The 26,406-nt window shown below is 34.8% G+C and overlaps 1 protein-coding gene, 1 non-coding gene and 1 pseudogene across 5 annotated transcripts in view; 1 reads left to right on the top strand and 2 right to left on the bottom strand.

Moving 5' to 3' along the window:
• ATRNL1 (attractin like 1) overlaps window positions 1-26,406 on the bottom strand; it is a 631,157-nt gene that overhangs the window by 465,285 nt on the left and 139,466 nt on the right. For all 4 annotated transcript variants that reach the window (XM_074373561.1, XM_010969913.3, XM_074373562.1 and 1 more), the window contains exons 15-18: window positions 25,513-25,694; window positions 18,866-19,079; window positions 16,988-17,176; window positions 2,530-2,748 (exon numbers count right to left, since the gene is read on the bottom strand). In XM_074373561.1, coding sequence (XP_074229662.1) covers window positions 2,530-2,748; window positions 16,988-17,176; window positions 18,866-19,079; window positions 25,513-25,694 — 804 coding nt within the window. The remainder of the gene's footprint in view (window positions 1-2,529; window positions 2,749-16,987; window positions 17,177-18,865; window positions 19,080-25,512; window positions 25,695-26,406) is intronic.
• On the top strand, window positions 8,144-9,308 carry LOC105080752 (transcription factor BTF3 pseudogene; annotated as a pseudogene).
• Window positions 15,637-15,710, bottom strand: TRNAS-ACU (transfer RNA serine (anticodon ACU)). The gene has a single exon. It is a non-coding gene; the product is annotated as a tRNA-Ser (tRNA).

A 26,406-nucleotide genomic window follows, 5' to 3' on the forward strand; every position in this document is an offset into this window, starting at 1 on the left:
TAGAAGAATTGCAAAAATAATACAGAGCATTCCTGGGTACACTTCACCCAGATGTCAGTGTCTTATATAATCATGGTATATTCATCAAAATTTAAAAACTAACATTGGTACAATACTATTAACTAAACTACAGATTTCATTTGGACTTCACGAGTTTTGCCACAAAGGTAATTTTTCTGTCATTTTTCCACTGTCTAACCCAGAATAGCATACTACAGGGAGCTGTCAGGGCTCCTTAGCTTCTTACCATCAGTGACATTATCTCAGTCTTCCCTCTTTCTCAAGACTTTGACTGTTTTGAAGCGTACTGGTCAAGGATTTTGTAAAATGTCCTTCAATTTGTGTCTGTCTGATGTTTTCTAATGGATAACCTGGGTTGTAGATTTGGGGGAAGAACACCACAGAAGTGCCCTTCTTACCACATCACGTCAGGGGGTACATGACAGCAACATGACTTACTACTCCTGGGGTTGTTAACACTCATCACTTCTTTAAGGTGATGTCGACTTACTTTCTCTGTTGTAAAGTTACAATTTTTTCCCTTCCACACTCTTCATTAGAAGGGGTAAGCATGTCCAACTGACACTCAAGCAGAGAGAAATTCAGCTCCACCTCCTAGAGGGAGGAATGCCAATGTATTTGTGGACATGGTTAAAACCACCACAGTAATTAATACTAAATATTTTTGAGAAGGATACTTGGAAGCTATGCAAATATCCTCTTTCTCCTTAAAGTTTCACCCACTAATTTGAATGTTCTTAAGCAGATTATTCTTACAGCAGCTATTACTGTGGGGTTCTAATAGTGATTTGTTTTATTTCTCTCATTCATTCTACATTTATTATTTGGAATATTTATCTTTTCTCACCTGTTTATTATTTATCCAATCATTCAAATCTATATAGAATCATGGATATGTATTTTGCTCTTTGAGTTACACTCCATACAATTATTGTTTTACCCAGATTTGATCAATTAAGAACTCTTTTAGGTTAGCTTTATGTCCCTCTGACATGCTCCCATCCTCTCCTTTTTTTTTTTAGCACCTTCTTACATTCTGTCACTAAACAATACTTTAGGCTCATCTTGTACTCTCCCTGCCCCAGCTGTAGAATCAGCTATTTCTCCAGAGAGCCATGGTTTCTTTCACCTCAAAATGGTATTCAGAAACCAAGATGTGGGCGTTGGATGTGCTCATTGTTATTGGGGCATCAGAGCTTCTAGGTCCTCTCGAAGAACAGAGCTAAAAAATATATGTATATATACAAGTAAGTGTATATATACAAATATACTATGTATACATACATCTATATAAATATATATATATATATATAAATAAACTTGAATTCATGCTTATACTCTAAACCAATGCCACAGGGTTCTTTGTAATCTTCACTCTTTGCTTATTTTTAACTTCTTTTTCTCACAGTGGGAAACCTGGTCCACATTAAACACAACTTATGTATCTGTCCAAGTCTAGTAAACATATAAAATATTATAAGAATTGTTATTCTGTACTATGTGATAAACTAACTTACCAAACAGAATATAATGTTTATGTAGCTTTTTTCCCTTTAGTCTTACAGTATCCAATCAAAACACTGTTTCCAAAGTTACTTAGGTCAGTTCCTTTTCTTATGATGAGGTTATGGCATTTGAAATACACTTAAATTTATTTGTCACAGTTTGCATTTCAGCCTGGGTTCCCCTGATATCCTGGTTGACTTTTTTCCTTTATAATTTGCATTCAGGAAAGTTCATTCTTTGTGGTACACAATATGGGTCTAACAAATGCAGAGTCATGTATCAACTACCACAGTATCCCCCTTCCTTGCTTTATTTAATTGCCCTCATCACCATCTAACTTCATACATGTATGTATGTGTGTAATTAATTTTATTAATTTCAATTAGAATACAGGATCAATTAACGCAGTGATTTTAGCCTAATTTTTAATTGTCTCTAGCACTTAAAACAATCTTCAGCACATAGTAGGAACTCAATAAATTAATTTTTCAAGAAGGTTGATTTCATTCCACGTAAGAACAAGCTTCCTATTTTTAAAATCCTCAAATCTTTACTGACCTTCCAAGTTGAAGGACGGCAAATACCAAAGGTCAGCTGACTCTATCCTGGATATTACACAGAACATTCCTATACATAACATGAAGCTTAACTGGATCCCCTAAGTTGCCTTTGAATTCTAAGATATTATAATATTATAAACAATAAAAGACTATACTACAGTATAGAAAATTGGTATGAAGCCAATATTTTGTTCCTTAGAGCAGTTCATGTGAAACCAAATCTAATAATTATATGTCATGCATCTGGTTAGCCTATTTAACAATTCCAAACATATTACCATGTAAACAACAAAGATGGATATTGGAAAGAGTTTTTTAAATCTTTTATATTTGAGACTCATCTTCATTATTATTTTTTCTAAACCTTTATTATAAGAAAGGAAAAATAATTCTTGGTGTCCTTCAGCAGAAACTAAAATTGCTTTCATCACATTTGTATTACCTGGACACTGGATAAAGGACCACTCATAGTTCTTCTCTTTAGGACAAAGACTGGTGTCAAGAACCATCTCGTTATCATGCATTCCAATGAGCTTCATTGGTCCCCGTGAAGATCCTTCAACACAGTGTCCTCTTCCTGTATTACTAGGATCGTTGCACCAGCCACACCCAGGCTGTTCCAAACATTGTCCACAGGTTCTCAATCCAGAACAATTTTGAGCTGCATGGCAGGAACATTAACAAACATGTTATATGACTTTATATTCAAACAGAATTAGAAGTTAATGGAAAAATAAATATGATCTGAGAAAAGACAGTAAAAGGTCATCTGTAGTTAATGTAAACATTTTTTATAATAATAAAAGATAGCAGTTATTTCAAAAGCTAATAAAACACACATTATGGACAAAAAGGAGATGAAGGGACTGGCTTGAGGGTGAAAAAAGGTGTGGTACCCTGACATGGAGAAAAACGAAGTCAACATTAAAAGACTCCTGAGAACTTTACCAGTATTAGGACCTCTGAAGAGCTGATCCAGGGGCCTGCAGACCGCATTTACCACGGTCTGCGATGTAGAGCAGCGTTAGCTGCTCTTGTTGTGCCTGGTGAGGGCCTGCAAAGAAAAGCTCTGCATCCGCCTGTGAAGGTCCAGTGTAAATGATGCCGACCCGCTCCCTGAGGTAGCTGAACCCCATTCGGACTGCCTCTCGTGGACAATGCTCTTCCCAAGGGTCCAAAATACTAACATTTGGCTATCACGTGATGAGCAAAATCAGACTCACTCTAAGAGCCAAGCTGAATGGGGATCTGGAAACTGGATATTCTGCCTCAGCCGGGCAACCAGCAGGACCAACTCTCTCTCTGACTTTCAGGGCTATGGAATATCACCTTAAGACTCACTCAGGGAAGCGCAATCTTTTTTGTTTAACTTATGTATAGCTTATGAGCCTCAACAAAGCTTATGAACACTGTGATGGCTTTTCCAAGGACGAACGTATTACAGTCTGCCATCATATTCACAATAGTTACTATGTGATGTTTCAGATTTTTAATCCACAATCATAGTACCCTATATTGGGCTGAGACTTACTTTAATTATTTTTACTGATGTTTTGCTAGAAAAGGAACACTTTGTCTTAGGAATTTTCTATCCATAGGAGATAGTCCATAGGTACAAAGTACCATGAATGATGTCTTTTAGTCGCATGCTAGAAAAACCTCAGAGGTAAAAAAAGAAAAGGTAGATTTATGGTAGACTCAATTTCATTGTTGTGGCCGTAATAACTTAATTGCCACTCAGTGTTTTGATATTACTGGAATCAAAAGTGTTCCTCAGATTGCTGCAAATAAGAATGGTGCAAGCTTCTCAGTGAACAGCAGGACCTCAAAATAACAGACTGTGCAGGGAGAACAGAATTATTGGATTAAAAAATTTTTCAATTACAATATGATTTGTACTTATGAGTTTTTTGAGTGCTGAACATTTCAGAGATTGGATGTAAGAAAGTGAAGAATGAGTACCATATCCTATATTTCCTTAATAATAAATTTAAAAGGAAGAACATTCTTTGAGTCACTGAACACAAGTGACTAATGTCAACTCTGGAGATAAATAATTCAATGATACGAACATACTTCCTTTTGGAAGTTTTTTTTCAGCAGTACAGAGTTAAATGACACTTCATTTAAAATATCTTTAGATAACTAAACATTTTATATATTACCATACCCCTCTTTAGACTTTTTGCTTTGAAATATTTCTATGATTGTAGCTAGCCCACAGTATTGTTGACAAGGTTATTCTAATTATCTTTGAAACCATTTTGCATTGCTATGAAATCAGTAGGTAATAATGAAAAAGTCAAATTAAGTATGCTATCTTGACATTCCAGTTATTTATTATCATGTAATGAACTGAAGAAAATGTTTCCTAGGTCTCCCCCAGGATAAATCGAGGCTTTATATTTACAGTCTACAGATATCTTCTAGGAAAAGTAAGTTTTATTGTAGGACTATCTTTTTAAAGATAACCAATCAAATGTCCTGAGGAAGTATAATGCACAAATTAAACTTAAACTGTTCTCAAATACAACATGTCTATTGCTGCTTTTCAAACAGCTGGGTCAATCTTAACATGAAAAAATCCTGGGTTTCTTGCACTGACTGAATGACAAACTATTAATGTTCTGTTTATCTATTCAATTTGAGGCTTTGAAAATGAGTTTAAAATGTCACGTTCAGAGCAATATTCTTTTCTCTTAGATTTTATTTTAGATATGAAACTATTACAAAAGGTAATGCTGGTTTTGTTATTGCTCAAGAGTGGAGAACAACATTCACTGCTGAATGAGTAACAGAATATTCATTCTTTAGTATGCAATGGTGACTAAACACTGAAAGGTTCTAATGATTTTTCTTTTCTTACAAAAAACAATAATACAGGAAAGCTTTTGTAGGCTGTGCTATTTTTCTTATCTTATGGATAGTACAGAGATTACGTATAAGCTACAAGTAATTTGAGCAATCATTCTCATTTTATTTTAATTAGTTTATTTATTTTTGGCTTTTTGAAAGATCAACTTACAAAATATTCAATACGGTTTTTGAAATGTATCAGAATTTGAAAAATCAATCATTAAGAATTATATGACCAAATGATTACTAAAGACTTCTGGTATCTAGTCCACCATGGAGGCAGCTTAGAAGTCACCAGTCCAGCCTAACAAAAAGTAAAAAGCAGCACAAACTGAAAAATCAACAGCTTTTCCTAGATCCATCAGAGAAGTGAGGTCACAGGGCAAACCATAGCCCCAAAAATTGGAGAGACAGACAGCAGAATACAGACTCATGATTTACTGGCATAGAAACATCTGTAGGATCCAGTGCCAGGGGAAAAAAACCTGAGCTGTGACTGATACATTGTTGGAAGCACATTGCGGAAAACTCTGAGAGCTCCAATCTCCAGGGGGCCTCAGTTATAGGAGGACCCCACACACTTCTGTGAGTTTTACCTGCAGGAGCTCTAACAGGTCATCACAGAGGATATCCAGGAAAAACCCCTTTGTGCTTCCAGCATGGGGAGGGGAAAAGGAACCATTTTGAAATATGCCAGAGCATTGTTCTTCTTAACTAGGCCTGGAGAAACGATTTAACAGAGCTTAAGTGGTGGGGTTTTATCAGAGCCTAGCTGAGCTGGTTAAAGGGAAATACCCAACTCTAGCCTGCTCTTGCCCTCCACGTGGGGGAAGAAAAATCTACAGCTCCAGTACCCTCCAGCCATCCTGCACCACCTAAACAGGAAAAAAAAAAAAAAACCCTGAGAAGCACTAGTGAAGATCACAGCACAATATGGGGCGTAGGCTCACAAAAGACTGAGCTCTAAGCATAGGACAGTGGACTACTTCCCCTCCCGACAACCTACTACTACATCACTAAAGGCCTATTTACAGCAGTTTCTTATACTCATACATCCTATCTGGCTATCAAGAAAAAAAAAATATATATAAAGAATACCAAAAGGCAAAAAACACAATTTGAAGAGACAGAGCAAGCATCAGAACAGACGTGGCAAGGATGTTGGAATTAATCAGATTAGGAATTTAAAACAACTATGATTAATATGCTAAAGGTTCTAATGCATAAAGTGGACAGCATGCAAGAAGAGATGGGCAATGTAAGCACAACTATCTAACTCCCAAAATTAACATATAAGAAAATTAAGATGACCGTGGGTTTGGTGATGATGTTTCACTTTGACAACAAAAGCGTATTTATCAAAGAAGGAATTGACAAACTTGACTTTATAAAAATTTAAATTTAAATTTCTGCTCTGCCAAAGTTACTGTCAAAAGAATAAAAAGACAAGCCATAGACTGGAAGAAAATACGTGGGAAAAAAATACATCTGACAAAGTACTGTTTTTCAAAATATACAAAGTACTTTTAAAACAATAATAAGACAACAAACAACGCAATTTTTAAAAATGGGCAGGGAAGTAGGGAGGGATAAGATAGGAGTAAGGAATTAAAAGATACAAATTACTATGTATAAAATAGATAAGCAACAAAGGTATATTGTATCACACAGGGAAATATAGCCATTATTTTGTAATAACTTTAAATGGAGTATAATCTATAAAAATACTGAATCACTATGCTATACATCTGGAACTAATATAAAACTATAAATCAAGTATACTTCAATAAAACATTTTGTCAAGTGGGTCAAAGACCCGAACAGACACCTCAACAAAGATACACAGATGGCAAATATGAAAAGATGCCCCACATCATTTATGATGAGAAAACCGCAACTGAAACAATAATGAGATACCATGATACACCTATTTGAATGGCCAAACTCCAGAACACTGACAGCACCAAATGCTGAAAAGTATCTGGAATTTGAAGCACCAGGAACTTCCATTCATTACTGGTAGAAACACAAAATACAGCCACTTTAAAAGACAGGTTGGCAGTTTCTTACAAAACTAAACATACTTTTACTACACAATCCAATAATCACACTCCTTGGTATTTACCCAAATGAACTGAAAACTCATGGCCAAGAAAAACCTGCACGTGCATGTTTAAAGCAGCTTTATTCATAACTGCCAAAACTTGAAAGCAACCAAAATGTCCTTTAGCAGTTGACTGGATAAACTGTGGTACATCCAGACAATAAAACATTATTCAGCTCTAACAATAAATAAGTGATCAAGCCATGGAAAGAGATGGAGGAAACTTAAGAGCATATTACTATGTGAAAGAAGCCAATATGAGAAGGTCACATACTATACGATTCCAACTATATAATATTCTGGAGAAGGCAAAACTATCTATGGAAATAGTAAAAAGATTAGTGACTTCCAAGAGTTAGGAGGGAGGAAGGGATGAATGAGCAGAGTGCAGAGGATGTGTAGGAAACTGAAACTTCTATGAATAATACTACACTGATGGATACATGCCATTATACATTTGTCAAACCCCAAAGAATGTACCATACCTATAATGAACCCTAATTTAAACAATGGATTTTGAGCAATAATAATCTGCCACTGCAGGCTCAACACACTCTGGTGTGGGATGTAGACAGAGGAGGAAGCTGTGGATGTGTGGAAGCAGAATACGTGTGAGAAATCTCTGTACCTTCTCCTCAATATTCTTGTTAACCTAAAAGTGCTCTAAAAAATAAAGATAATTAATATAAAAAGATTACCATCCCTAGATGCCAAGAAAAAAAACAATGTTTAAACTGAACATACACATAAACCTGTAAAATATAGAAAGAAATATTGTGAAATGAGATGTATACTATATCCTCATGCTTCTTCTTACTCTGTTTTTACTGTATCAATTTAATTGTATTTTTAATTGAACTTTTATATATTAAGAACAAAATCTTCTACTGCTGCTTTAAATAATTCATTTGGAATTCATTTTCACATACAGCACATCCAAGTGACTTAAAATATATCCATTATTAATGTTAAGTTATTGCCCTCTAGCTGCCATCTTGCGTCCCCACGTGTGTGCGCCTTATCTCAGCTGTTCTGCCCGAGACCCCCTGAGCACCAACCCCAGTCCCCCGCATGGCCCCATTTCCTCTCCAACAAGATGAAAGAAACTATCATGAACCAGGAGAAATTTGCCAAACTGCAGGCACAAGTGTGCATTGGTGGGAAAGGAACTGCTCACAGAAAGAAGGTGGTACACAGAACAGCCACAGCAGATGATAAAAAACTTCAGTTCTCTTTAAAGTTAGGGGTAAGCAATATCTCTGGTATTAAAGAGGTGAGTCTGTTCACAAACTGAGGAACAGTGATCCACTTTAACAGCCCTGAAGTTCAGGCATCTCTGGCAGCAAACACTTTCACCATTCCAGGCCATGCTGAGACAAAGCAGCTGATTGAAATGCTACCCAGCATCTTAAACCAGCTTGGTGCAGAAAGTTTGACCAGTGTAAGGAGACTGGCCAAAGCTCTTCCCAAACAATCTGTGGATAGAAAAGCACCACTTGCTGCTGGAGAGGATGGGATGATGACAAAGTTCCAGAGCTTGTGGAGAATTTTGATGAGGCTTCCAAGAATGAAGCCAACTGAATTGAGTCAATTTCTGAAGAAGATAAAACTTGAAGAAGGTTCTGGGAGCTGCTATTTTATATTGTGACTGCTTTTTAAAATTTTGTTTATGGATCTGATAAAATCTAGATCTCTAACATTTTTAAGCCTAAGCCCCTGGACACGGCAGCTCTTCTCAGTTTTTGCTTATATACAATTCATTCTTTGCAGCTAATTCAGCTGAAGAAGCCTGGGAATAAAGTCTGAAACAAAGGTTAATAAAGTTCTTTGCCTAGTATATGGTTTTATTTTTTATTTCATTAACACTGATTTGTACACAGAAAGCAAAATTGTTTATAGAATGCTAATCATGACATGTAATGAGGCTGATAATCTTGGATGGAATATGATAAAAGATTTAAAATGACAAAAAATGTTTCAGTTATTAACAATGCTTTCTCAGAAACCATTAGGAAAAATTTATCTTAAAATATATTTCTTGTCTTCAGTTTGTGAATTTTAAGCATTAATATCACAATGTTGTAACTGAAAAATATAGAAGAATATTTCAAAATCCTCATGTTTCTCATCTACAAAGTTTCTTTCAAGTTTTACTTATTAAAAAGCCTCAAATGATCATTGAAACAACTTTCCAAAAGCAACATAAAGTTTAGACCATTTCTAACAGTTTTATTTGTAACTATAAAAATGGCTTTAAAGACTTAATTACTGTCAAATGTTTAGTGAATAACTAGACACATGAAGTACAAAAAGATAATATAAATCTATTACATATAATTCATACTAAGATACAAAGTTAAAGACAAAAGCATGACAAAACCATGGCTCAGAAGTGTGGACATCTTTGCAACGGTAACACTCTGTTTTGTTTTTAGCACTTTGATTTTGAGCAAGGATGTCATCTTCATTCCTAGTCCTTATTTTATTTCCTCACACTTCCTCACTGCTCAATAAATGTTTGTCAGTTAAAAACATGGGGAAAAAATAAACGTAATAGAGAAGGAGTTTGTTTTTCACAAGGAGTGGGTCACTGCCAGGTAAGTACTACTTTCAGAAAACACAAGGGCTCCTTGAGGCAAAGTAAAATGAGTCTCTTCCCCATAAGGATACACAGGGTATGTAATTTTAAAAGCGATGGAGCAAAAACAACTGCTATTAGACATTATGAGCTTATATGAGCTATACATAGCCATCGGGAAGGAAAATGCGACAACAGACATAACGGTGAAAGGAAAGACCTATGGAAATGAAAAATCCAGCAGGCAAGACTAACTATTCAAGGAACAAGCTACCAAAGTAGAAAATAAGCCTCTACAACAATCAAGAAAACAAAGTAAGTGGAAGATCAAAAACAAGAGAAGCCAAAGCTGGACTGAAGAAATGACTTGTGCATGCCTGGCTGACAACCCCATCGGCAGTAGTTACCATTATTTAGTTCATCAGTGGTAAAAATGCAATTCATACCTGTGTTAAAATAGTTATTCATGTTTTAATTACCTTTCAAAAAATACAGTTCCAATTTTTACACTGGAATTGCAAGGTTCTCAAAAAATCCACTTTAAATAGATAAAGAGCCCACAGTTTTTTAAAAACACAAAAAGGGAAAACGATCTGACTACTACTTAGCAAACAAAAAGATGAAAAGTACAAGTGAATTTAAGAGATACTGAGCTTGGAGGTGGATCAAGATGGTGGAGTAGGTGGACATGGAGCTCACTTCCCCCACAAACACACGAAAACTACATGCAGAAGTGGAACAATTTTCACAAATAGAACTGGAAACTGGCAGAAGATCTTCTATATAACCAAAGCTGTAAGAAAGAGCCCAAGTAACTGAGTAAGACAGAAAAAAAAAAAAAAAAAGGGAATTGGCACCTCTGGAAGGAATCTGTGAAGGAGGGAGGGTATGCATGGGCTGGTCCTCACCCTGCAAAGCCCCCCTGCAGGTTTGGAGGAGCCTAGGCTCTGTTCACAAGTTGCATGCACCTGCTGGCTTCCTGGAAATCAGGGTGGAGAGAAACCAGAGATGACAGCTGCCACCTTGCCACACTTCCTAAAAGAGAAAAACCAGTAATCTAGGGTACTCAACCCAGTAAGATTATCATTTAGAATAAAAGGAGAGATAAATAATTTCTCAGACAAACAAAAACTAGAAGAATACAGCAATACTAAACCTGACCTAAAAGAAATATTGACAGGTCTTCTCTAAATAGAAAAGAAGCAAGAATCTATGGGAAAGGGGAAACTGCAATAGGAAAGGCAAAAATATTACAGGGTTAACGATCACTTACATATAGATTAAAAAATAACCAAAAAACATTTTGTAAAAGTGATTATAACTACAATCAACAGCAAAAGGATAAACATAAAGATGTAAAATAAAATAACAAAATGTGAGAAAGAGAAGGAAAAAATGTAGATCTTTTAGAATGTATTTGACTGTGTCTAAAGCAAGTAGATACTGTTATGGGTTAACATACAGAAATCTGTTTCATTTGTTTACATTAGCAATGAAATATCATAAAGAGAAAGTGTTTAAAATCATGTCAAAAAAATAAAATAAAATACCTAAGAATAAACTTAACCAAGGAAGTGAAAGACCTAGATTTTGAAAACTATGAAGCATTGATAAAGGAAACTGAAGATGGTTCAAAGAAATGGAAGCATATCCCATGCTCTTGGACTGGAGGAATTAATATTTTTAAACATCCATACTATCCAAAGCAATCTATAGATTTGATGCAATGACACTTTTCAGAGAACTAGAACAAATAATCCTAAAATTTATATGGAATCACAGAAGACCCAGAATGGCCAAAAGCAATCTTGTGGCCAAAGAACAAAGCTAAAAGCATAACCCTTCTGGACTTCAGACAATACAACAAAGCTACAATAATCAAAACAGCATACAGCACTGGCACCAAAACAGACATATAGATCACTGGAACAGAACAGAGAGCCCAGAAATAAACCCATACCCCTACAGTCAATTAACAAAGTCAATAAATAAGGCAAGAATATACAATGGAGAAAAGATGGTCCCTTCAAAAGATGATATTGGGAAAGCTGGACAGCTTTATGTAATAAATCAATGAAATTAGAACACTTCCTTATACCATATATAAAAATAAACTCAAAATGGCTTAAAAACCTAAATATAGGACATGACACCATAAAACTCCTAGAAGAGAACATGAGCAAAACTTTCTGTGAGATAAATCATAGCAATATTTCCTAGTTCAGTGTCCCAAAGCAAAATAATTAAAAGCAAAAATAAACAAATGGAACTTAATCAAACTTAAAAGTTTTTGCACAGCAAAGGAAACAATCAAAAAAATCAGAAGACAATTTATGGAATGAAGCAAAATATTTGTGAACAGTGCCAATAAGAGGTTAGTATCCAAAATATACAAACAGCTCATACAACTCAATATCTAAAAAACAAACAAACCAATCAAAAAATGGGCAGAAGACCTAAATTAACATCTCTCCAAAGAAGACATACAGATGGCCAACAGGCACATGTAAAGATGCTCAACATTACTAATTAGTAGAGAAATGCAAATCAAAACTACAGTGAGGTATCACCTCACACCAGTCAGAATCATCAAAAAGTCTACAAATAATAAATGCTGGAAAGGGTGTGGAGAAAAGGTTACACTCTTACACTGTTGATGGGAATGTAAATTGGTGCAGCAACTATGGAAAACAGTATGGACATTCCTCACAAAACTAAAGATAGAGCAACCATATGATCCAGCAATCCCACTCCTGGGGCATACATCCAGAAAAGACAGAAACACTAATCTGAAAAGATACGTGCATTCGCATGTTCATATCAGCACTGTTTACAATAGCCAAGACACAGAAACAACCCAAATGCCTATTGACAGATGACTAGCTTAATAAGATATGGTATAAATATATAATGGAATATTATCCAGCCATAAAAAAGGAATGAAATATTTTCATTTACAGCAACATGGATGGCCTTAGAGATTATCATACTAAGTGAAGGATGTCAGACAGAAAAAGACAAATTTTATATGATATCACCTATATGTAGAATCTAAAAAATATTACAAATGAATCTATATACAAAACAGAAACAGAAATCACAGACATAGAAAACAAACTTATGGTTACCAATGAGGAAACCTGGACTGGGGTAGGGTGAGGGAGGGATAAATCAGGAGTATGGGATTAACAAATACAAACTACTATACATAAAATACATAAACAACAAGGATTTACTATACAGCACAGGGAATTATATTCAATATCTTGTAATAACCTATCATGGAAAACACTCTGAAAAAAAATGTGTATATATATATATATCTGAATCACTTGGCTGTATACCTTAAACTAACACAATACTATAAATCAACTAAATTTCAATTTTTTAATTGAAGTACTGTTAGTTACAATGTGTCAATTTCTTGTGTACAGCACAATGTCCCAGTCATGCACATACATACATATATTCATTTTCATATTTTAATTTCAATTTTAAAAATGTAAAAATAAGAGAGAATGAGATATATCCAGAAATTCCAACAACTATTTTAAGATTTCCAACAAGAATAAATAGAAGAAAACAAATGATCTATAACATTTAAGGACAATTTTAGCAGATGAAGAAAGAAACTACTCTTCATATTAAAGGAGCCAATGAGAATCCATTTTTGAAATCTACATCAATTACTGGAAAACTGAATTGGAATAAATTGCAAAGTTTTGAATGCCAAAAATAAAGAGAAAAATATTAAAAGTGCTGAAAGAAAAGATGTTCTACAAAGGAATGAAAATTAGATTGGCATGAAAATTTTCACCTAAATAGCAAATGCTAGATGTTCTAAGGAAGGATTATTTAGAACTCCACATCCAGCTATTTTATCATTGAAGTGAAATGCACTTGAAGGTGAAAAATGCACTTTAAGATATGCGAGGACTCAAAAAGTGTACCAGCCACAAATTTATTAAGAAAGAATTAGTGAAGACTATTTTCCAAAAAATGAACAAATGAGAGAGAAAGAATGGAATATAAGAAAGATTTGTGAGCAGAGAAGACAACTGAGACTTAACTCTAAATAATTTTTAGGAAGTTCTTAAGACTTTAAGAGCTTGAAAACTTTCCAAGTTACTTTTCCCCTACCTTCTGGGCTTTTTCATTGTGAAATATAACACACATACAGAGAAGTACGTAAAGAAAAATATGAGATTAATAAATTATCGTAAATGAATACTCTGTACCTGCATCCAGCCTGGAAACAGAACACAGCCTCCCTTGTACCCTTTTCCTAATCAGCACCACTAACCATTTCCAGCAGTAACCACAGTCTGACATTTACAATAACTTGTTGCCTTACTCTCCAGTCCTACCTAAAAATTCATTCCTAAACAGTATAGCATAGTTTTGCCTATTTTTGAACTTTATCTAAATGGGTCATACAGTATATCATCTTGTGTCTGGCTTCTTCCACTAAACGTTTGTGGAGAGACGAACACAACAACCGAGGCAGGAGAGGTTAAGCAAGGTCTCAACTCCCCCAAGTCTCCAGCACTGGCATTCAGCTCTCCCAGGCAGCTGCCTCCTGGTTATAAGGCATTTTCTGTGCTAGCAAGGCCATTTTATGCTTGCAACCACCCCACCAGCTCACACTTGATCATGTACATCCTCATTCCTTATCAAAGTTCCAAAAAAGGATATCAACAGGGAACTCAACCCATAACATACCCAGCCACACCCATCCCAGGGACACCTCTCCACTTGATGCCAAGAGCCTGGGAGAATAAATGTACACAGCCGCTGCAGCCTGCAAATTCTAGCCTGCATCCTGGCAATTACTGCTCTGTCTCAGCTCTTCAAATCATGGTGGTGCCCAATACGGAACAAATACGGATTTGGCTATGTCCCTAGGGGAAGGAGACATCCTTCCTGGAACTGGTCTGGAAAAGCCAGTGAGTCTCCACCGGGATTGTCTTAAGCGGCTAGCTACCTCTGAAAGAGAAGGTCACTCATCTGAGCAAGAAGGACTGATAACTAACTGGATGCCCATGTGGTCTGAGGGCCTCTGCATCCCAGGAGCAAGCCTCCAAACAGTAGATTCATCGCCAAAAGTGATCTCAGAATTATGAAGCTGCTTTTAGAGGAAGCAGCTCTTCCTTCTAGAGGACAAACAAGAGAGCTTAAAAGAAGGTTGGGAGGAAGAGTGCACAGGCAGACAGAGCATGTGGCTGCCAGGACAGTTTTCTGTACTTCATCACAGCTTTGTTGCCAATGGCTGCAACAATGGAAGGAGTACAAGGAGACAAGGAGAAGAGAGTCCAGAAGACACTTAAGAAAATTACAGGAACAAACTGTGGTATGTCTCATGCTCTTAGGAAACCTGCAAGGTGGCTGCTTCCAGGAGAGGAAAGAACAGAGGGAAGCCAGAGGACTGATGTAAAAAGTGAGAAGGAACCTACAATAGCTACAAAGATGGGGTGACAGAGAGGTAATCGTGTGTAACTCAGAGCCACAGTCGGGAGAAAAGAACCAGAACTAGGATGTCAAGATTCTCAAGGGAGGATTCCCTTACAAAGACTGAAACAGTTTCTCCTCAATCCCACTGAGTACCTTTCAGCCACAACGCGTGGCCTGCGTTTTACCCACAATGGACTTCCAAGTGGCGGCTTCGTCTTCTTTGACTGCCCTGTGATGGCAGTCCTGGGGCCTGGCACGTGTTAATTGAATTCACTCATTGCAAACCGGCTTTTTGTAGGTAAGGGTATTAAGGGAAAAACAAATCAAAACAAAACAAAACAAAACAAAGCAAAACAAAAAAACCTAAGAACTCTTGGACCTTCTGTCCTAGTGAGCATCCAAGAGATTCAGGAGTTGGGAAGCAGGGAGTGAAGAGAAACAAAATACTCCTCTTATTTGATCTGTGCATGTTTGAGTTTAGCAAATGAATGGATGTTTTTTGTTTTGGTTTTTGGGGGTTTTTTTTTTTGGCAGAGGAAGGTAATTAGATTTATTTTTAATGGAGATACTGGGGATTGAACCCAGGACCTCACACATAGTAAGCATGTGCTCTGCCACTTGAGCTATACCCTCCATCCCCCTGAATGGATGTTTTTTTCTTTGTTCAGATAAAGTATTTCTGGACAGACACAAACTGGGACTTCTTTTTTACTTAAGGTGATTCTGCAGCTAACTGTGGTTGTGGAATGGTGACTTCTGGGCCCTTGCAAAGCACCCTACTCCCAAAAAGAGGGACACAAGGTCTGGCTCAATCACAAGGACAGACCCCCAATTAGTGGGACAGATGTGAACGCATTCAGCATTAAGAAGTAGGTGGTGGGAGCAGTGGAAATAAACAATCCTTTGTACCCTCTCATTACAAATCCAAACTAAGTCAGATTTCTTAAATTAGTTAATTCATGTCCCTGTCGGAAAGGCATCTTTTAGATTAGCCTCAGCATCAAAGGACAGATTGTGGAAAGAGAAACAATATTTTTTGCTAGCAAGGAGCCAACTGAGACCATTAGTAAAAGTAGCTGCACATGGTCTCAGATTCCCACAAGGCTGCCAAGTGCTATTACACAATTCTTTTGGCAGTGGCATCTTGATGCAATTTGCATTTGCCAGAAAGGCCACTCTCCTAACCACACAGTACCTGGTAACACAGACTCAGGCAGGTACATTTGCATTCTACAGTCCTTATAAAACATGGGACCAGCAAGGGGTAGGATCTTCCCGTGAAGCGTAACCCACAGTAAGTTCAGTACTGCCCTGCTGATAGGACTCTTCACGTGATGCCAAGATTATGTATCCTGTATCTGCAGCAGATAGACAACCACTGATACGATATTCTTGCCAAAAAAAAAAAAAATGCTTAACTTGAATCTAATCATGAGGAAACAACTACACAAATCCAAATTGGGAAACCTGCAAAACAACTGGTATAGAGTCTTAAAAAATCATGGAAGAAAAAGACACAGGAACTATGCTAGAGTAAAAGACACTAAAGAAGTACACCAAAGCACACACACACAAAAACGTGACCTTTGAAGTGAGAACTTTCATGAAGCGTTATGCTGTTTTCAACACACACTCAAGAGTTTGGGGGAGCACAAATGTGGCAAAATGCTAACAGTATGTTCAGAAACTTAGTGGAATTCAAAATGATGGTGTAATATAAATCAGGGGCTTCTAACATTAAGAAGTTTTAAAATTAGTTTTTAATTATAACTAGAAAATTTTATTTGTAACTAGTGACAATATTTTTTCTCATTTTTTAAAAACTTCCTCAAACGTTCAGTTTCTCTGTCCATCACAGAAAAGTGATTTGTGTTGCCATTAAACCAAAAGTCACTCTAGACAAATACTTACGAGAGCAGGTGGCAGTTTGCCACTCCAGACACTGTCCGTATGGGAAAGAGATTATGTAAGCGTTAGAGTCGACACATCGCCTTGTGCTGCTGCACCACATGCACTCCATGCCGTTGCTGGTACAGTTGGAACACGATGTTCTTAAAGAGCATGGTTTTTTGCAAGGCCTTGCATTTTGATTTGGACTAACTGGAAAAAAAATAAATACAATTATTTTATTTGTTAACTGCATTTTGCACAAGTATATGAGTTTTATTTGTTTTGCTGTTTAAGAAATGTTTCAATTAAGCCAAGTGTGGGATAAAAATTAGAGTAAAAATTACATGATAAGGTAAATGAGAATGAAGATGACATGAAAATGCTTCTTAAATTTATTATCTGATTTGAAATTTATAATTCCTTGGAAATTTTTAATGCTTTACAACGTACATAAAATTGCATAATTTAAATTTTTTAAATAGAAATGTAATACACGACCCAATTTTTCTATCAATTGGCTAAATACTATGTACACTATTATTACTTTTCTAGCTAGACACAATTCTACAAACATTCTACACCTTATTAAAGCAAATGCTCTGTCAGTGAGCAAACAATAAAAATAAAACAATTTACTATAAAATCTTAGCCTAAAATATATTTATCACACACATTAGAATGACTTTTTTTTTTTTAAGTTGGCAAGGATGAGGAAAAATTAGAACCCTGTACACTGCTTGTGGGAAATGTAAAAATGGTGATGCTTCCATAGCAAATAGTATGGCAGTTCCTCAAAAAAATAAACATAGAATTATCATATGATACAGCAATTTCACTTCTGGCTATATACCCAAAAGACATGTAAGCAGGAAGCGGAACAAATATTTGTACACCCACGTTTGTAGCATCATTATTCACAATAGTCAATAGGTGGAAGCAACAAGTGTCCACCAATGTATGGATGGACAAACAAAATGTGGTACATCCATACAATGGATTATCAGTCCAGGGTAAAAGGAATGAAATTCTGCCATGTGCCACTGTACGGGTGAACTCTGGAGACATTATACTAAGAGAAATAAGCCGTCACAAAAGGACATATACTTTATGATTCCACTTATATGAGGTGCCTTGAATAGTCAAACCACTAGAAACAGAAAGTAGAAGGTGGCTGTCAGGCGCTGGGAGAGGGGTGAATGGAGAGTTACTGTGTAATGAATATGGAGTTTCAGTTTGGGAAAATGAAAAAGTTCTGGAGATGAATGCTGTTGACAAATTAACAACAATGTGGATATATTTAATGACACTGAACTCTTGAAAATGGTTTAAAAGTCAATTTTATCTCAAAAAAAACTGAAAGAAAAAATAGTTAAAATGGCATATTTTGTTATTTATATTTTATCACAATAAAAAATTAAAATATTTTAAGAGAAAAGAATTCAATACTCCTTCCTCACTTAACAAAATGCATTTCAAAAGATGTAACAGAAATGTTCCTTTCCACTTGCCAACCGAATTAATAGATCTGTAAGATTAAAATTAGTTGCTAACTAGTTGTTCATCTTAATGACAAATCTTTCTTACAAAGACAATTATTAGAAAACTAAAAGATATTAACAAATTAAGAATAGATTATTAGTATACTGTAACCACAACCATGTGTGTTCATAATCTCACTATTTTAACTAAGAAATAAAGATTGTATAAAACAATACAATTTTGTTATTTTCACAAGTTAATGCTGAGGTCCCTAATGGATAAAGACAAAATTTACAAGGGAACCGGCATCATATAAAGATGGCGAAAGTTACTCCAGGCCTTCGTACGCTCACACCCTGGAAGAGGGTAGTGTGAAGAAGGCTTGGAAACTTGGAAATACTAGTTTACTGGACTACTTACCAACAGGTTTTTCACAGACAAGGCCATCTGCCATAGACGTACAAGGGTTAGCTTTTAGGCCCGCCACGGCAGCCCTTTCGAGATAAGCACAGAACCCAGAATCATTTGGTTCACCGGGAAGCCACTGCAGCGTCGTGTTTGTAAATGGAGACATGTCTTCCCAGCCCCAGTAGGATATGTTGATCTTGCGTAAGCCTACCCAAGGTGATACTTTCTGTGAACAACAGCAGAAGGGGCATTTCAAAACAGTGAGAGGCAAAACTCCTGCATCATATTCCTTAGCAAATAATTATCATTAAAAATTACACTGGAAAATATATAGAACTGCCTTTCTAATGACTTCTAGTACCAAGGATAATTAACAATTTCCAGCACACCTTGGAGAATGATGTATAGTGGAACGCTATGTTTAAAACATATATTTTATGTTTAGTGACATGACTAGGGGTCGTTTATTTAGCCCTCGTGAACCTCAGTTTCCTCTTCTATAAAATGGGGATGTCTGATATAAATACCTGTTACTGCTACTTCTGCTGCTGCCAGTATTACTACCGCTACTACCGTCTGATCAGTCACAAAGTCAAGAATCTAAAGCTAAACTGCCACTGTATGCACCGGAGAAAATAGAAAATAAAATCAACAAACAGTATGTAAAGGCTGCGTGAAGACTTCATAACAGGTTCACAAAAGAACCAAAAAGAATAACTGTCTCTCTCCTGGTTCAGATCTCTACTAATACACTAGGAATTCTGTGCAGTTTTAGATAAATTAATGTCATTTACTTTCAATATTAAAGAGATCAATAAAACCAACAAAATCTTTGACTCTTTTGACTCTTATGCCTAAAATTTAATTAACAAAGGTTGACCAAGGCCACAAAACTAAACAGTCCTAGTGCTCTCAATGATACTTCAAAAGTAGCTTGAAAACAAAATACATTCTGTATTATATACCGTATTTTAATCATTACTCAATTTTTAAAATGTTATTCTAATGAGACTGAAAAAACAATAATATATTCTCGCTCCAGGCTACTCTCTTTATACATTTTTTTCAGATTATGAATACCTCTATCTTTTTCTTTCCTTATTTCTGCTTCAGAGTAATGCTTTTCTTTTTGAGATTTTGGGTTTTTTATTTTTCTCTAGCTTTCTTGAGGTATAATTGACAAATGAAAATTATATGTATTTAAGGTGTACAATGTGATGCTTTGGTATATGTATACATAGTGAAAAGATTACTACAATTAAGCTAATTAACATACTCTTTCAAAAAACCAGCTCTTGGTTGGACTGATTTTTTCCTATTGTTTTTTTAATCTCCCAGAGTCTCTTCTTATGGCTGTGTTCCTCTCATGTGCTATAATCTCTCACCTGCATTCCTTAGCTTTTATAAAGATATTTTTGTGTGTGTCTGAATGTTTGGTGAAATCAATGTTTCTGTGAGGGAATGAGTGTTGGAAACTCCCATTCTATCATCCTGCTGACATCATTCCTAAACATTTCTACTTTAAATACACATAATAACGTATTTTTGTTCTAAGTTACCAAGCCAATAACATTATAATGCGAAGTGGTTTCAAAAGTGCACATCCTTTTTTTTTTTTACATTATTGACTATCAGGGTAGAGAAAAATATGTCCCTTCATCTAAGTCTTTAACAATATAGAAATAAAATGTATATCCAGTATGTATTCTAAATATGTTATACAAATGACCCTAGAGGGCTTATAAAGAAGCCGTAGACCTAGAAATTTATAGTGTATAAATGTAACAATTTTCACATAGAAAACACTCAACAAATATTTCTTAGATACAATTAAAGCAATATGAAACAAGGAGGGTACTACACACAAGCAAGGCCATTAGAACAGAGATGGTTATTTTCCAACATCCAATTCCTGAGACAGAGCTAGTACTTAATAAATATTATTTCTAATTATAAAAATACACATGCTGCTTTGCCTCATGATCATCATATATTTCACATATTATGCTCAAAGATATTTTGATGACAAAAAAAACTATAAAATTTTTACAGTTCTTGATAATAACAGCAAGAATCAATACAACGTAGATATTTAAGATTAATGACTCTGCTTTACATTACAGCAACTCTGCCTGTATTTCCAAACTATCTATAGTATAGACAAGTCATTTAAAATGAAATATTCTCTAAATCATCATGATAAGAATCTGCAAGGAAGAGGAGAGGAAGAGAAAAATAAACAGTTGATAAAACATTTAAAGTAACTATTACTCAGTAAACAAACTGGACAGTTTAAAAAATGAGAGATAAATTACTATATTATGAAAATTTACTGCAGCAAAGCATAAATCATTGCAACATTTCATTAGCCATTTCCGGTAAGTAAATGATCATTTGACCCAGGATACCTCTTTAAAGTGCATGAATTTGTTGACCTTTATTTCCCAAGGAAGGGTTATCTTAAGTTTATACAACTGCAATGACTCAGGGTATAATTCATTTTATATAAAGATATGCTTAATGGAATGCCACCTTGCAGAAGTTTTCACCTTTGAAATTTTGCTAAAGCTCAGCTTTCTAAGGAAACAAAACATTCTTCATTTACAGGGCAAGTTAGTCCACAAACTATTGAATCTAAGTTCATCATTCATCCAAAATATTTATTAGTCCAATATTTATGATTTATAATCATAAGCAAGAAAAAAATGAGCAACTTACACAAGAAATCTTGAAATATGCAACTTCTAAAATAGTACATTTTAAGGTTATAATAAGAAAACTAAAAATAATATATTTTAAACAAGGGAAGAAAGCAATAGAACTCTAATGCCAAATACTAGTACTTTCCAAAATTCAAAGAATGTTGATCTACCAATAATAAGCTGTTTATAAGTGATACACATTCAGTGGAACTAATTTCCAGATGTTCACTGGTAACTGTCCCTCAATTTTGTAATTAAAGAAGAATTCTTATACTTTGTAGTATAAGAATATAAACAGATCTTAACTTATGTCGGATGCTCCAAAGACTAAATATCAAACTTTACAAATATACCTTGTCACACTTTTCTAAAATATTTTTAAAAATCAATAGATCTCTCCTACATGACACCACTTACATATTATCTTCCACCATAAGGCTGGTAGCTCTCAAACAAGGCAAATTAAAGAGAAAAAAATAAAGGCATTTCCCTGGCCTCCTTACAAATATCTTCATGTGCTGGCCAATTCAATGTCCTGCAAGAGTTAACCAGGGCATTACTCTAGGAAACTCTTTAAATCCACATTACTGGTGAGAGATCCATCCTCTGCCTTCATACATCACCCTGAGTGTGTCTACCACTGCAATTGTCACCCTTCGCTGTAACTGTTTGTGTTTCTCCCCTGTAAGCTCTTTAACAACAGTGATTGTTTTTGATCTCTATATTCTCAGCAGGCAGTACACTGAAGGTGCTCATTAAATGTGCACTAAATTAACAATTAGCCTATTCTTCCCAGAAAAGTAGCTGCAGTTCACACAAAAAAAATGGTTTTAAAGATCAATTTTTTATAAAAATTAGTTATTATAGCTTTTTCTCTACCCTGTCTATTAATATCAAGCATATAAGAAATCTTTTTGACAGTCAACAAGCATCACATTGTGATATCCATGTGAAAAATTTGAGTATCTTTAAAAACTGAGGATATAATTATCAATTTTATTAATGATAGAGAAGGGCTTTGACTCTACAGATATAAAATGGCATTAGAAATTAAATTATCTGCTATTGATATTCATGAGAGATATACACACTAATATCACCACAAAAATTATGATAGGCAGTAACAGTGAACTGAACGTTCATGCAAAAATTTCAAAAGGGTATGTGTTTAAGTCCCTCTAATTTTTTTAACATTTATACAAAACTGATCTTAGATCACTGTTAAAAAACGAAATGCTGGGGGTAGTGTATAGCTCAAATGGTAGAGCACACGGTTAGCATGCATGAGGTCCTGGGTTCAATCCTCAGTACTCCCACTGGAAAAGTTAGTAAATAAATAAACCTAATTACCTCCCTCCTCCAAAAAAAAAAAATCAAATGCGTATTCCTCTGTTATTAGCAAAAGGAAAATCAGTAATAAAAATTCTTATTCTTTACCATAAATCAGAAATGATATTAAGAGGAAAAAGGGCCTAGTACAATTAGTGAGGGGGGTGTGGGGAAGAAGGGGAAGAAAGCTTTGCAAAATGGAAAAATTAAAATACTAGTCTTCGGTAAATTTTTTTCTACAATCAATATCAATATTAACTACACATCAAATAAATTCTTTTAGTTACCTAGGAATTCTTTAAGTAATGATTCCTGGAAATAGTAGTAATAGCAGTAGTGGAAACAGACATACAAAAATAACAATCTTTAAAATGCAAACAATGATAATAATAACTTCAGTAAACATTCAGAACTAAAATTTATCTGTGTTCTTTACATGCAATTATCTCCTTCATTTCTCACAATAAACATACAAGGTAGCTATTATTATTATCCCAGTTTAGAGATGAGGAAACCAGGGCTGGGGAGGTTAACTAGCTACTAAGTTGTAGAGATAAGCGTGTCCAAATCACATGCTTTCCACCATTGTGATACCCTGGCCTCAGTGCTGCTTAAAAAATCAGTTATACCCAGAAGGTGTTACTTAACCATTTCAATAGCAAACAATTGGTAATATTTGCTCTTGAAACGTCTTCAAGGCAAAATCATCTCCACTGCCCTGTACAGAGTGGAGTTCTGTAGTAGAAACAGACCATTTGTCCAGATAAAAGCCATAACCTAAAGTCAAAATAAAGTCATCGAGATCTGATCTAATACAGCTTTCAAAGCAACAGTTAAATTATAGGCACATCTCCATTATTTGTATAGAAATCATGCCACTTTGTGCATTATTTACCACAGAGTGTCTGTGTGTGTGTATATACCTTCAACATTGACCGAACTCGTACACACCCCAGATTTGAGGTATTTATTATTGTTTAGCTTTATCATGTATCTATATTGAGTTCTAATTTTGTTCTTGAAACAAAATACAAAAATCTGCAATGATGCTATGACAGTTTACATTATATCAGTATATTTCAAGTACATACATGAACCAAATAAGATTTCAAAACTAGATTTGGTAAACTATATCCAAATCTCCTACTTATCTATTCTTAAGAGTTGACTGTATTTTTTCCTTTTTTTTTAATTGACATATAATTGACATATAACATTAAATTAGTTTCAGGTGTACAAAGTAATGATTTGATATTTATATACATTGTAGAATGATCACCATAGTAAGTCTACTTAACATCTGTCACCATACATAGTTTTCTTGTGATGAGGACTTTTAAGATCCACTCTCTTAGAAATTTTCAAATATGCAATATGGTATTATTAACCATGCCGTGCATTAGAGCCCCATGACATTTATTTTATAACTGGAATTTTGTCCCCTTTGATCTCCCTTCACCCATTTTGCCCACCTCCCACCCCCACCTCTGTCAAGTGCCAATCTGTTCCCCTTATCTATGAGCTTTGTTTGTTTGTTTGTTTGTTTTGTATGTTTGTTTGTTTTAAATTCAACATATAAGCGACATCACAGGGTATTGAAATCTTGCCATTTGCAACAACATGGATGGACCTTGAAAGTTGAGTGAAAAAAGTCAGACAGAGAAAGACAAGTACCATATGATTTCACTTATATGTGGATCTAAAATAAAAAGAAACCAAAACAATATATACAATTATATATTGCAATATATATAAATGTCAAATCAGTATGTTATACATCTAAAACAATATACTGTCAATTATACCTCAATAAAAAAAAGGCCTCAAGACATTTCAAGTAAGTATATGAACTAAATAAGATATTTCAAAACTATATTTAGTAAATTATTTCCAAATCTCTGACTTAATTTTTTCTTAAGAGTTGACTGTATTTTAACATCCCAAGAACAGAAAATAAATACTGTGAATTCCTATTAGAAATTTGTCATAAAATGACATTTGATATCATTTCCAAGGAAATATTCCATTTTCTATGGAAATATTTTCCATAAAACAACTCTCTGGGAAACGGAAACTGCTCTCAAGTGCTATATGTTCCAATATCTTCCACAAACTTTAAAAATCGATTTAATTTCTGCTAACCATTTGTGTATTATTTCAAGCAAATGTATACCTAGAAAAATAGCATAATTCAAAAACGAAACCCACAATATACACATGCAAACACACTCACAAAAATACATATATATATAAATATAGCCAGTATGTTGGTCTAGTGGTTTAACTATAAGGGACATCCCAAGTTACAGAATAATTAAGATTCAAAACAAATTCTTAAATTTTATGCAAAAGTTTTAAAGTATATTTTTTCATATGAGATGACTTCTTGGTACAATAATACAATGGTTTACTGAGCAACACATGAGATGAGTAATTTAGAAAATCTTATTACCAAATAATACACATAGAGAATGAGTCCTCTGCCGGTTCACTTTTGAAATAAGATTCACTTTTACTTCCAAGATTTAGTAAAAATAATGTAGTAAGAAAACCAAAAGGAATGAACCATCGCCAGCAGTTACAGGGTTGTCAGCAAACTTCCACAACACAAAGAAGTACGGCTGTTACCTGCTGTGTATACTTTTGTATTTCATCCAGTACAAATTCTACTTCTTTTGATGTCGTTAATGAAGCAAGATTTCCACTAAGATTATAGCAATAAAGTTTTGCGTTGTCATAGTTTTCTCTACTGGAATTGACTCTGAGACAAGCATCCCCAATATGATTCCATCCTTCTCCACAAAGATGAGCTAGTAAAAAAAAAAAATTGTATCTTATTTTTAGATTACCAAAAAGCATGTGTATTTTTCAATTATTTCAGAATTTTAAATACAACTTCTGTGTTTGTTTAAATAATTTAAGAACAAAAAATGTAAATATATCATTGTAATATACTAAATAAAATTTATCTAATAGCTTGGTGAAGAATGAGAAGATCCTAATTTTTTCTTTAATTCTTATATGTAAGCTGTGGCTCTGTAACATCTGTTAAAATGTGTTGACCATTTGCTAGATTTTCTGTGTAAATCTAACACATTGGCACATGGTTTCTCAGCAAGTACAATCACTACTACATTTATGTCCCAAAGTCCAATTTCATAACATAAGATCATTTTAACAGAAAAATATCCAGCACATAACAAAAGCAATTTCAAAGTTACTCCTACAAGTGTAGCTAATTGTCCTCTAAATCCAATTTCCATAGCCCAGGTGTATTATTTTGATATAATTGGATTCTTTGTTTCTTTAATTATAACTGTGGGGAGAGAAGTCTCATATCATTTATGTTCAGTAAAGAAGCTATAAGCTTTTCTTTCTAATATTTATTTTTACATAGCTATTCTGGTCTTTCTAAAATTTAAAAATACTATTCAGTAATAGTGGTTTATCCTCAGAGTCCAAACTGAACTTAAAACAGTGCCCACTTTCTAAAACACAGACTTAGAAATATAATATAAAGTT

Source organism: Camelus bactrianus, chromosome 11 (genome assembly GCF_048773025.1).
Source record: "Camelus bactrianus isolate YW-2024 breed Bactrian camel chromosome 11, ASM4877302v1, whole genome shotgun sequence".
Lineage (NCBI taxonomy): Eukaryota > Metazoa > Chordata > Mammalia > Artiodactyla > Camelidae > Camelus > Camelus bactrianus.